The sequence below is a fragment of the Anopheles stephensi genome, chromosome X, assembly GCF_013141755.1.
Source record: "Anopheles stephensi strain Indian chromosome X, UCI_ANSTEP_V1.0, whole genome shotgun sequence".
NCBI lineage: Eukaryota > Metazoa > Arthropoda > Insecta > Diptera > Culicidae > Anopheles > Anopheles stephensi.
The window spans coordinates 3,574,161-3,586,311 of record NC_050201.1 but is presented as its reverse complement, the minus strand read 5'-3'; the positions used below and the strand labels follow the sequence as shown (position 1 = coordinate 3,586,311).

Genomic DNA, 12,151 nt, shown 5'->3' with positions numbered 1-12,151 from the left:
CGTGCCATGCCGCATTTTCATAACCGAATTAATGCGGATCGCGCCGTTCGAAATTATTATTTTAAATTAAACAAGAATAAAACCCCAAACGAAATTTTTGCGATGCCAACAGTCACGTAATATACATTCCATATATATATGCATCTATGGATAGCGTTCTTGCTTTTGCGTGGTATATATGAAAGAAACAAATAACTATACCAACGCATTAACGCATATGCGTCTCGGCAATCAGTTTTCTTCCTTACCTTAGTCCACCATTCGAAATTCCGGTTCACAACATTTTTAACTCATAATCGGGTGCTTGTGTATAGGCATGGAACTTATTATTCGTGTTTGAAATATTGTGTGGGTGTGTGTGTTTTTTTTAAATCCTACTACTTCTGCTTTCTTCTATCTTCGGGTCTCGGAAGTCTCATTGCTGTCCTGTTTCGGACCACCATGGAGCGTCCTCGTTTTTTGTTGCTGACCTTGTGATTTTCTTTTTAAACTAGTTATTGTAGGTATTTTACTCTGAGATGTTATTGCTATTTTCCAACGGTCATCGTTACTCGCCGTTCCACCAGTGCCTTCGACTATGATCCTTTCTATTCTCTACTACACGGCGAAGCATTTTGCAGCACAGAACAATGGTAGATCCTAGGTTGCAAAGGTTGCTGGATTGGGTAAAGACTTGCCTACTGGTCTAGCCAGCCGTAGGAGTCTAGGAGCGGTGTGTGATGGTTGCGCAGCAATTATCTATACAGTCAGCCGCCCCACGGGGGGATCATAATGAATATTCATCGCAGTTGGAAACTGGAAGCATTTTTGGTTGGTTAACTGTTAAAGGCTGACAGTCTGAAGAGGAGGATCTCATGTATCCAGGTGATCTGGAAGTCGCAGAGGGATAGCCTCCAGAAATTTGTTCATGCTTGATACATCAATTGGAAACCATTTTTAGGATATCGGATTTGCGGATTATTTCATTTTTCGTTAAAAATTCTATTAAACAGACTTTTTTCGGTTACCGATAAGGGTTCGTTATAGCAAGGGGTTGACTGTATAGTAAAAACCACACGACCATTTCTCCGGAAACTCGCGCGCGCGCGCTATTATAGAAATACAGGGTTCCTCAGACCAGTTGAGCATTGTTAAGTCCGACACGGTTTATGGAAATCAACCTCGTTACTCCTTTTCAACATGGAAATACAAGCATATAACACCGTTAAATCCCAACTCGATTTTTCAATTAGCGTAGTCCGGTGGCTGAGGCAATTGCGGTGCCAGTCTTTACACGGCAAGACCGGAGATCGACTGTGACAATGTCTCGGATGAGCGTTTTATGCTGTTTAAATATAGTGTTACAATGTTGAACCTGGGTTAGGGGAAACCTCGCAATAGCAAGACGATTTATCCGGAAATGAACAAAAAATAACCTGAGGAAATCTATGATCACGCCTGTACGCTAAATGGGACTCGGCGCAACTTCCTAACACGGGCGAGGGGATTAGCGAATCGCGTAATTGAACCGATATAAGTGGAATATAATTATTTACAATATATAAATATACATTTTTTATGTATGTATATATATATGTAACACTATCAGAGATAACTTTCCTTACTAAAAACTCCAGCCATAATTATATGCCCTACAGGTTTATGTATATATATATATGTATATATTGCCCTCGGAGGTGTTTTTTTTTTTCTGGGGAAAAAGGCAATTTTCGTTTGTTTGTTTGAAAGCGCTAGTACGGAAATGTTCTTAAAACAAAAACATATTTTGCCACAAAAATTTCACACACACACACGGACACACTCATACGTAAACATAAAATTGATCCTCATATGATCCTCACAGTCTAACGAACGACTCAAAAAACAAACAAACAAACAAACAAAAACTAAACACATATTGCGATGGAGTTGATCGTATTTAGGGTGGCGGAATCGTACAAAACTAACCCTAAGCTAAAAGCTAAACCAATAGGATGCAATATATGCAATTAAAAAATAGAAAAAGAAAAGCGTTTAACCGAAGATGTTTTTTTTTCCCCTTTTTCCCGGAACGAAAGCTATCAAGTCCAAACCCGTTTGCGAGCCCTGCACTGGCCACCGTGGCGATATCATTCGTACATTCTAACCCTGTGCTTAACATACCCTCCGGTTTTCCCAATATTGTGGTGTTAATTGCATTCCGTTCCGTGCAGGTTGTTTTTGTTTCTTTTCACTTCTTCTTGCCGGAAGCGGGAGAGAATGATTATTTTATCACACGTCATATTTCGTCGAACACAGTGTCGACCTAATTAGCGACACAGGTGTCGCTGTTCGTTCGTTCTAGTCGGTTGCATTTTGTTTCGCGTAACGACCGGGTCCCCTCCACCCCCCTTTTTTTTTTTTTGAGCGGGATGGTCGTGTTCTACTTGCGCTACGGAAATGGGGTCGAGTCGGGGTCCAAGATCGAAGCTCACAACACAACCGGCCCCGTGTCGTGTCGTGTTCATTATTACTGCAATCCAGATCCTGCACTAGTCTTGATTCCACGGTTCCAGCACATCCTTTCCAGTGCGAATTGCGAACAGGGTTTTGTGTTAAGTATCCTCACTTATACTACGACGCACCACAATGACGCACACACACGCACACACGGACACACGTCTAGCATAGGCACGATGGTAATACCACCGATCGTGAGTGCAATAGGGAGGGGGGGGGGGGAGTGGGTAGGAGGAATTATCGGCTAGCCACTACGACTGTAGTATGGCGACGGTACCGCCGATCGTGTTGTTGGTGGTGGTGGACGAGGAGGTGGTGGAGGTGGTGGTGGTGGTGGTGCTGGCGACGATAGCGGCAACGCACGACTATTGATCCGGGGCCGGTTTCAGCTCCTTGATCTGCTTGATCAGGTAAGCCTTCTCGTCGTTAAACTGTTCGTCCTCCGAACGGTCCGTGTGGAAGCGGGTCAGGAAGTCGACAAGCTTTTCCTGGTTGCGCAACAGTATATCCAGGATCGGTTTTGGTTTGTTGGGATTCGCGACAAACACCTGCAAGCAGCGAAATGGGAGGTTTAGATAGGGCCGGCAACACATCGCGATGAAGGGTCCGCACCTTGAACACGTGGAACGCTTCAAACTGAATGTTGCGTGACTTCTCCTTGAGCATGTTCATCATCAGCTTCAGGTTGTCTGGGTTGGAGATGTACTTCGTCATCACCTAATCAGTCGTAGGAAAAATGTAGTTAAAGTTAAGTGGAACAGCGCTCTAGCAAGCAAGCAAGATGGCCGTACCGTGAAGTTATGCCGGTCGAGCAACAGTTCGCCGAGCAGCTTCAGGCTCTGCCGCCGCGTTACGTAGTTTTCCGAGTTGAGCAGATGCTCGTAATGGTTGAACACCTTGTCGTAGTTCTGTTCGAGAAATTCGGCGCACAAAATTTTGTGCCGGGTAAGCAGCTCCTTAAACGTGGAAAATGCATCGGACGCAATGTCGAACGTGGACACCTCGACGTACCGGAAGAAGTTGAAGAACTCGTCCGAGTGTAGCATTATTTTCGCGAGCGCCTCGTAACGGGCACACTCCCGCAACATCGTACCACAGTTCAGTGCGATCTCCTGATGTTCGTAGCTGAAATGAAAAAAAAGGCAACAAAATGGAGGATCACGTCCGAAGAAGCTTGCGGCATGCGAACTTTACCCAGCCATCAGGGTGAACAATATTTCTGGCTTGGTGCAGATGTATTCCACCGTCGGCGAGCGTGTACCGATCTGTCGCCTGAGCACATTGTTGAAGATCTGCGCCACATCCTTCTTACCCTCGAAGTCGATGCGATTTAGGTTCTGGCAGCGGAAGGAAAACGTGATTAGTTTCATGTTAACCTTCAGAGTCCAGGATTTTCCTGGTAATGGCTACCTGTATTAGCAGCAGCAATAGGTTGGTGCTGTACAGCTCGTGGGCTAGCTGGGAGACGACAATTTCCGTTTGCGGTTCGGCATCTGATGTACCGTATAGCATGTTTTTGATCAATACCTGCAACAGAAAGTGGGGTTAAAGCAAAACTGTTACTCCGGATATTCAATCGAATGCAAATTTGAAGACTAAGGCCGTAACACTACTATTGACAGATGCATATGGCAGTAGAGATCGGGGATGTTCCTAGAGACGTAGTTACGGAAATGCAAAATATCTATTCCTCACTGAACAAACATTGACGATGCACTTGAGCAACAACCAATGCGCTTACGAAGAATTCTCCGCGTGGAACGTTGGAGGCCAAGGCTCTCGTTAATGCGGTAGTAATTCCAACGCACTAAATTGTTTTCCAAGTCCTACTTCCTACTTCCAGCGTTCGGCGATCCGCATTTCCGTACGCCAGGAACATTTTATTGTTCGAGCTGATTATTGTGGGTGATGTCATGTGGTGTCGGACGCTGTTGGCTCACCAACAGAACTTTACAAATCCGAACCTCTCCAACATCTGCGAGTGCATGGTCTGGTTCTAATAACTGGATAATAGTGCTACTGCTCAGTCAGCAAACTTTGTTTGGATTATCTTACGCGCGCGCCCGCTAGAATCCGTGTTGTTAAAGCAAGCAAAGGGGATATTTACAACAAATGTTCATGTTTCAATGCCTTAAAGGTAGCTGCCGGCGAAAAACAAAAACCGTTGCATCCACGTTTCTGCATACGTCAGCGGCAATGTTTATACATCTGACGGGTACAAGCGCATCTCCTATGCCCTTCTTTCAGGTCACCGCCAGTTTTACGTAGCGTCAACAAATGGTCAGCTTACTGTTTGGCTTAATTTCTCGAGAATTGTCTCTTGATGCAGGAGAAAGATCTCAGCTTAGATCTTCCCAGAAATAACATCGATCCGCTTATCATCATACCCATATCACTCGGACGTCCTCTGCCACTCATAGATCAGTAATCAATCCAAACCCTGTAGTTTTGCACCCAACCTGTACAAAACAAACATTAAAGTGGGCTATGGTCCCGACGTTACCTTGCGCAAAGTTTGTACCGGAACAGGAGGTGAGCCTGTGCGTGAGTCACCGGTCACCGGCCGGACCGGGTCGCGCAGACGTGATTTTGCGTGGTATGCAAGACACGCACTAAGTGGTGGGTAAAAATAAACCCACCTTCTTCTTCGCCTTTTCTTAACTACCTCCCCTTCCTCTCCCCACAGAGCTCCGTAGGGTCGTTCTCCCCCGAGACAAGAAGCTCGTTTAGACGCGCGTCAGACAGACCGTTACTCTCCGGGAAGCTGAAGATCCGATACCCGTAAGGCAAACGTCAGCCGGGGGAAGTCTGAGCTCAAGTCGTGAGTCACCAGAGGTGGGTTTTGCATTACCTGGACGCTACGGGGATCTGTGATTCATCAAGCCACTCTTGCAGAGATTTCAGGGCAACTCTTGCGCTCGTTAGCAACAAGCATTAGCAAGAACTTACACTAGTAGCAATATCTCAACCTCAAGTCTTCAAACAACTATCAAAGGCAATAAAATACATAACAAAGAGAACTTGGAAGGAAAACTTGGAGAGTCGCAGCGATAGAGAAAACCAGGAGAAATCTTCCAAAGCCACGTGTGGGTGCCCGGAGTAAAAAAGAGGGGTTTTCTAGTCCGGAACCGAAGACTCAAAGAGGCAACAAAATAAATGCTACACACATACACGCGCGCGTGCGAGGGGTTTTCACATCTCGAAACCAATCTGGAGAAAAGCTGCACACCGGGTTTGGCAGTAAATTGAAAGCAGCAAATCGAAGCAGCAGAGCAGAGCAGAGTCGCAAAGCATTAAAGTGATTGGAAATATCTTTTCTCTCCCCGTGGAGTGTGGTATTAATGGCTTTGGATATCCACTTTTATAGTTTACTCGTTAAAATCGTGCTGATTAATTTCGATTAAGCTTTAAGTAAACTATATTGCACAATGGTCCGCCATTAGTGATAAAGTTTGATGGTGACAATGGGACAAAAGGTTTCAAGACCGGTGGTAGAGGCGAGAACGGTCTTCATACTACAGGACCGTGGTTCAAATCCCATCCGGACCGTTCCCCCGTAATGTGGACTTGACTATCCAACTCGCCTGGTATCATTAACTCTAGTAAGCCAGAAATGGTAGGCATGGCCCAACAGGTCGTTAGGCCAAGAAGAGATAATGCGAGGTTTCAGGTCCCCTAGATTCTCTAATTTGACAAGTCTTTTACTATCAAAGATACTGTCTACGTCTAGACGCGCATGAAACTTACCAAATTCTTACTGACATCCTCCTGTGCCTTTTCCGCCTTCTTGTCACCCCGCTCCAGCGAGTTGACAGCCTCCTTGAGCGCCTTCACCAGCTCCTGGGGGCTTTTCTGGGACTTTCCAAACAGTGGCATCGTGCTGACGGTGGTGTAATGCGGTTTTGGAGCCTGATGCCTAACAGATGCTTAACACTGCCTCGGTGCTCGGTGTCTCTTCCGTCCTCCGGTGACGGTTTGGTCGTGTTTCTTTTCGTTGTTTGTCCAACTAACAACTCTCGCACTACTTTTATCGGCTTGTTCACACACACACACACACAAAGATCACCACAAAACGCTAAACCACATTTAACACCAAAACGCCTGAATTAAAGTTTAGTTCGCGAGTGTACCGGGACTTGAATGCTGAAAATTGTGAGAAACGAAAAAGCAGGTTGTGGTTGATGTGGCTCTGATGCTGATATCAGCCACACGCTAAAGCTTCCGTTTTGGATGGAAGATGCGCGCACCGAAGCGTTCACCACGATGCACAATGCAAGAATGCAGCTCGGTTCGGCCGCTGCACTGTCGAGCGCAGTGTCCGGATCGATCGCAAACAGCTGAAGTGGCTGGATTTCTGACGACGCCGTGGTACAACGGGCGGGCGTCCCAGCTATCTGGTTGGGGGCGTTATTAGAATTGAGGGATGAACTATTTTTCGGTCAAAGCAGAAGCTTAGGTTCAGGTGATTTAGACGACAGTAGAGCAGCTAACTCGGGGCGCAAATCGTTAACTAGTTGTTGAGTCTGTGTGATAACCTTCAATCTAATCTGACAACCTCCTTGGAACCTGGGATAAAGCGCCCTTGCGATGCAAGGACTAGAACCTTGATAGAGGACACAACAATAGCTATTGGGAGATCTTACCGATCCCGTGGCGACGCGATAGCTGAAAAATAATGAAAACAACGTTATGGCTTCGCTAAACGAACTATTATTCCGAGAGTACCTTGCCAGCACCCAACACGTACAGTTTACACCCTCTTATCAGCTCTGTTGTTGTGAGAAGCGGTTGACTTTTGTCCACAGAGGCTCACGAGCTGGCTGCTTATGCGTTTCACCTATTGCCCTCGTTACTCACACGCTGGCTTCTGTTCGGGGTTGTTTTATTTTCCAATTTCCCCGTGGACGATAGTCCCTGGACTGGCTAAGGTGCGCTCTCGACTTGTTGTGGGTGAGGTAAGGTGGTACCGATAACGCTCGGAGCGTGTGTGTGTGTGTTACCCCAAAACGACCCGCTTTTCTCGATTCGCGTTCGCGATACCAACCGCGTCCAAGAGGCGTCAGCAAGCTTATCGCTTGGCGCGAGGTAGCTGATGACTAATAGTTTGCCTAACAGCATTCACAATCAATGCTACCCCATGATCAAAAGCGAGGCACCCACATGATGGCACGTGTTAGTGGGGAGAGAGAGAAAGAGAGAGAGTCAGCAATAAGGAAAAGGAAGCGTTTTTCGAATCAAAGAACGCGTCACGATGTACTTTGGCCCTGCTGCTCTACAGGCAATGTACTGTACTTCTTCTTGCGCTGACTTTCGACATCTCTGTGCCCCGATACTACTGCACCATCGGGAAAAGGAAGTGAACAATCGCCACCAGCAGCGATAGCAAAATTGGGGCTTAACCCACGGACGCGATTGGGCTGTGTGCAACGGTTTCGATTCGCATCGCCGCCCGCACCGACCGACTCTACCGGAAGTCACCCCAATGTGGTCGGGTGTGCTGTCCGATTTCTCTTGCTCGAAATCGACGCGTTTTTCATTTTTCATTTTCCGATTGGATATTGGCCGGCAGTGCACGGAGTCTGATCGAACCGTGTTCCTTTCCCTTTGCGATCGGGCCGGCCGTTCCCTCGACGCTCGATAAAATTTGCGGTTTTCTGCCGACTGAAGGTTAAAAGAACGGAGCGCAACCATCGATCGTTCTGCGCAGCAGCAGCAGCGGGGCACACTAGTGTACATCCAACTCATCTTTCTTCTTTTGGACCATCAGCATGAACCAACACAGATAGCTAGGCGCTACGTCACACACAATGCACAAGCGCGACATCGATGACGTCAGGGAAAGTATTTCGCAAATGTGTGCCAAAGCTATTACATCGCTTCCTGGTAATTGGGGTGTAATGAGGGTAGCGTCTGTCTGTTACCATCTCTTCCCACATCTTCCCACATGCCACGTGTGCCGGGATGGTCGGGGGCACTGTTTTGTCAGAATGCCATGGGTTATTCAAAAAGTGGTTTGCAACGAAGGTTTCTTCATACTGTCGCACATAAACTATTCGGTTAAGCGGACAATAATGGGTTGTTTTGATGATGTAGCGGGTTAGTTTAAGACACAAAATCGTTTGAGATATTTTTGTCTTAATGTCCCTCGGATTCCCGGTATGTAAGCCACATGAGGCATTCGGTAAACCTATCCCTGGGGGACCTTGCTGAAAATTACAGTTTGGCACAGTGGTGTTGCGACTTAGTCGGCCGTAATCCATACTGTCGCAGGATCTCTCTGGTTGGTTGATTGGCTTAGAGAGATTTACACTGCGGCAGCAACTGTCTCTGTTCCATGTATTCTCAGAACATAAAACAAGTGTCTCCCTGTTTAAAGCAATGTGCGATTCAAGATAGAACAACAATCAGACGTAGTAGATTGCTTTTATTGTCTACCTCATTTATTCTGCTTAAACGAATTAAGGCAAGGCCCGATTGTTTGTTGGTAGTAGCGTCGATTACTCACAAGAAGGAACGGAACGAACCTAGGTTCAGAAATATATGCCCATCACAAGATGGAGGCTTGGGAGTCAGCTAGACTTTGTTCATCTCTATACGCGTAAATTCAAGTCAAGGAAGCCAGAATTGCCAGATAAAGACTTCCAAGGGTTGTGGAAGAAGTTTCATTGGAGGAACGGAACGAACCTAGCAGGTTCGGAACGATATTTCCATCGCTAGAATTTCAGTTGATAGATGATTGGGAGTCAGTTGGACTTTGTTCATCTCTATACGGGTAAAATCAAGTCAAGGAAGCCAGAAATGCCAGATAAAGACGTTCAGATCCTGTGGAAGAAGTTTCATTAAAGGAGCGGAACGAACCTAGCAAGTTCGGAACGATATTCCCATCGCTAGAATTTCAGTTGATAGATGTTTGGGTGTCAGCTAGGCTTTGTTCATTTCTAGACGCAGGACTAACTATCCAGCAACAGGAAACAAATCTAGGAACCCATCAATGGCAGGCCAACTTTCAGTCTCCTCTTGGTTCCTCGGGCTACCAGAAACCAGACACGAAACAATGTTTACCGTCGACCAATTTTGTGGGCCGGTTAATTTTAGGCACCAAAGAAAAGAAAAGACTCATCGAGCGTTTATTTATATGTGGCCATATCTGTTGCATCCTTCCTTCCCGCTTCCAACCAGAGCGTGCGCTCGACTGTAGAATGTCCGTGAGTTAGTTGTTTCCGTCTGCGACCAGCACAAAACAAATACAGCGCCACCAGCCCTACATTACTACTTCGATCAAACAAACGGAGCAAATTTTTGATCATATGACCTGTTGTTTGTGGCTTATGCAAATCAGCTGTTCCATGGCAGCGCACGGCCCGATTGACGCAATTCAAATCCCACTCGATCGTGTGACGAAAGGGGGGGGGGGTTACAGGGCGGGGAGAAGGAAATGGGTGGAGGGGGAAGTAACCGACAGGATCGAGAGAAATTGTCATCCGAAAGCGTTGGTATGGGTGGAATCGTGCCCGCTGATGAGCTGTCGCATGCCGGGTTGAAACGAAGGGACTGCTAGCAGGTGGCAGCGAGCAGACACGAGTGAGAGACGGAGTGCCCTTGCTATCTCTATCTTCCCGCTCAGTAACGGTGTCATTCGTGGCCTTTTTCAAGGATGGATCCACAATAGTGTGTTGATTGTGGAGCAGGTAGTCGTCGTCGTGTCGGGAGACAGCGCGATGAAGAGGGCGCAATTTAAGAATTACAAAAGGAACGCAAACAGGAACCTTTTTTTTTGGGGAGGGGGGGGGGGATGCGATTTGATTGAAGTATGGATGTCGATTTTTTTTCCATGCTGTTGAGTTGAAATGTGTTGGTTTTTCTCTGCCTCCTTCTCTCTCTCTCTCTCTCGCGCGCGTGCCCTCTCCGTCGGTGTTAGGCTCGGTGTACAACCAAAGGTGATGTTCAGGGGTGCCTAACGAGCCGTCGATTTTCGAACCCGAAAGCCCGACTCATTATTTTGTAATAAAACTGAAGGAAGATGATGACCACTAGAATATCGCGGATGCGCTCTTTGTCGATCTTTGTATGTGTCTTCGGTTCGTGTTGGAAGCACCGGATCGCCTGCTTATCTGTGACTTCCTCTTGTCGTGCCCATCCACAGTGTATAATATGGGGCGGCGTTCGATGATATCAAATCTGTTTTTTTTTTGTCCTGGACCCTACCAAATAATGTGCACCCGTCTGCGACCGGTCTAGTACGTGTGTGTTTACGGTAGACGGCCTTTTTTTCCTTTTTGTTTGTCCTCTAATTGTATTGTTGCGTACACAAAAACCTCTTCAACAGAACAAAAAATGATCACTTCCGCCACACGTCGTAGTGGACATTTAATAATACACCTATACACGTGCACTCTCTATAATGCGGCCGCACACACACACAGCCACACAAACAACACACAAACACACACAGTTGGAGATTCTATTGGAGGTGTTTTTTTTTTGCTGTCATTTTGCTCTTGCTGAAGTGCGCGCACTTGCTCTCTCTCTCTCGCTCTCTCGCAATCCCGAACTTGCTCTATTTTTTTCTATTCGTCTTTTTGTCAATAATTTTACGATTGTGTCACGACGAGAGCGCGACACGGTGCCACTTTTCACAAACCACACGCTAAATGATAGTGGGCACGCACCGCACACGTACGCACCCGTACGTGCGACTGCTACCGAAACTTGGTGGTTTCACTTGGTTGGCGCAGCATATATGTGTACATATATATATATATATATATATTTATTCACCATCTAGAAAGTGTAGCACGAGACCATAACCCACCGCCGCTGGTTTTGTCGGACCGGATCGGGGCAACACATTCACAACACTGTGGTTTGGCACTGGTTGGCGCTGGGCTACCCGCACACGACGACCGACGAAAATAATGTGTCTAAAGGACGATGAGATCGAAACACACACATACACAAACACACAAACGCATCACATACCTGCCAGAGCCGAAGTACGTCAGCTAGCAAGACATACTGGATGGCCGTGCTTCTGCACAAGTGAGTCAATGCCTTTGCACTGTGGGCTCGGTCCATCATATCAGCCCGCAGATGGAGGATTTTTTTGTTTTCTTTTTTTAAATAAAATTCTTGTAAACGTTTCGTGCGCAAGGGGTTAGCTGGTTCCTCTTTTGCAATGCTTGCAATTAAACCATTTTTTACGGTTGCAAATTAAAAACGGGTTCAATGTCAAATCTTTTACAACAAAAACCCGCCAACAAACAAATCAGGGAGTACTGGGTTGATGAGATTGCCATCTGTGTTGCGTTTTTTTGTAGTAGCGCCACCTGTTAGGCTTTCTTTTCTTCTTCGGTATGTGGCTCTCCATCCCGAGACACAAACCCTTGAGTGGAGCGTTTCGATAGGTCGAAACGGTTCATTGTTGCCGGCGGGGCGAATTAGTGCTAGTTTCCACAGAAAGAGCTGCTTGAATTAATGTGGTTCTTCGTTTGCCATTTCGCATTGAAAACTCTCAAAAACAGAAGTTCGAATGATCTATTGTCCATGATTTCTGAGAACAATCTTCCATTCTCAGCCGCTTTCTTCGATTGTGTGGAATTTTATAAAATAAATAAATAAAATATATTGACAGCTAGTCATCTGTTCGGCAATGTGTAGACGCGGGCTTATGATA

At 46.4% G+C, this 12,151-nt stretch overlaps 1 protein-coding gene across 11 annotated transcripts; it reads right to left on the bottom strand.

Annotated features, from left to right (window-relative positions):
* Positions 1-301: 301 nt before the first annotated feature.
* On the bottom strand, positions 302-11,539 carry LOC118504638 (protein Mo25). 11 transcript variants are annotated; one of them, XM_036039404.1, is made up of 8 exons: positions 7,204-7,328; positions 7,122-7,143; positions 6,226-6,621; positions 3,889-4,005; positions 3,673-3,815; positions 3,270-3,603; positions 3,091-3,195; positions 302-3,026 (listed from the first exon to the last, which is right to left on the bottom strand). In XM_036039404.1, exons 3-8 carry the CDS (start codon positions 6,352-6,354, stop codon positions 2,844-2,846), a joined length of 1,011 nt encoding a protein of 336 aa, XP_035895297.1. In that variant the 5' UTR covers positions 6,355-6,621; positions 7,122-7,143; positions 7,204-7,328; the 3' UTR covers positions 302-2,843. The 11 variants fall into 11 exon arrangements, with proteins under 11 accessions (XP_035895297.1, XP_035895278.1, XP_035895259.1 ...); XM_036039385.1 differs by lacking the exons at positions 7,122-7,143; positions 7,204-7,328 and adding an exon at positions 11,458-11,539; XM_036039366.1 differs by lacking the exons at positions 7,122-7,143; positions 7,204-7,328 and adding an exon at positions 11,257-11,450.
* Between the last annotated feature and the right edge of the window lie 612 nt (positions 11,540-12,151).

Coding starts and splice junctions, on each gene's coding strand:
- LOC118504638 (XM_036039385.1), bottom strand. CDS start 6,354: ATGCCACTGTTTGGAAAGTCCCAGAAAAGCCCCCAGGAGCTGGTGAAG. Junction 3,816..3,888: donor TATTGCTGCTGCTAATACAG/GTAGCCATTACC, acceptor TTCCGCTGCCAG/AACCTAAATCGCATCGACTT. Junction 3,196..3,269: donor TCGACCGGCATAACTTCACG/GTACGGCCATCT, acceptor ACGACTGATTAG/GTGATGACGAAGTACATCTC.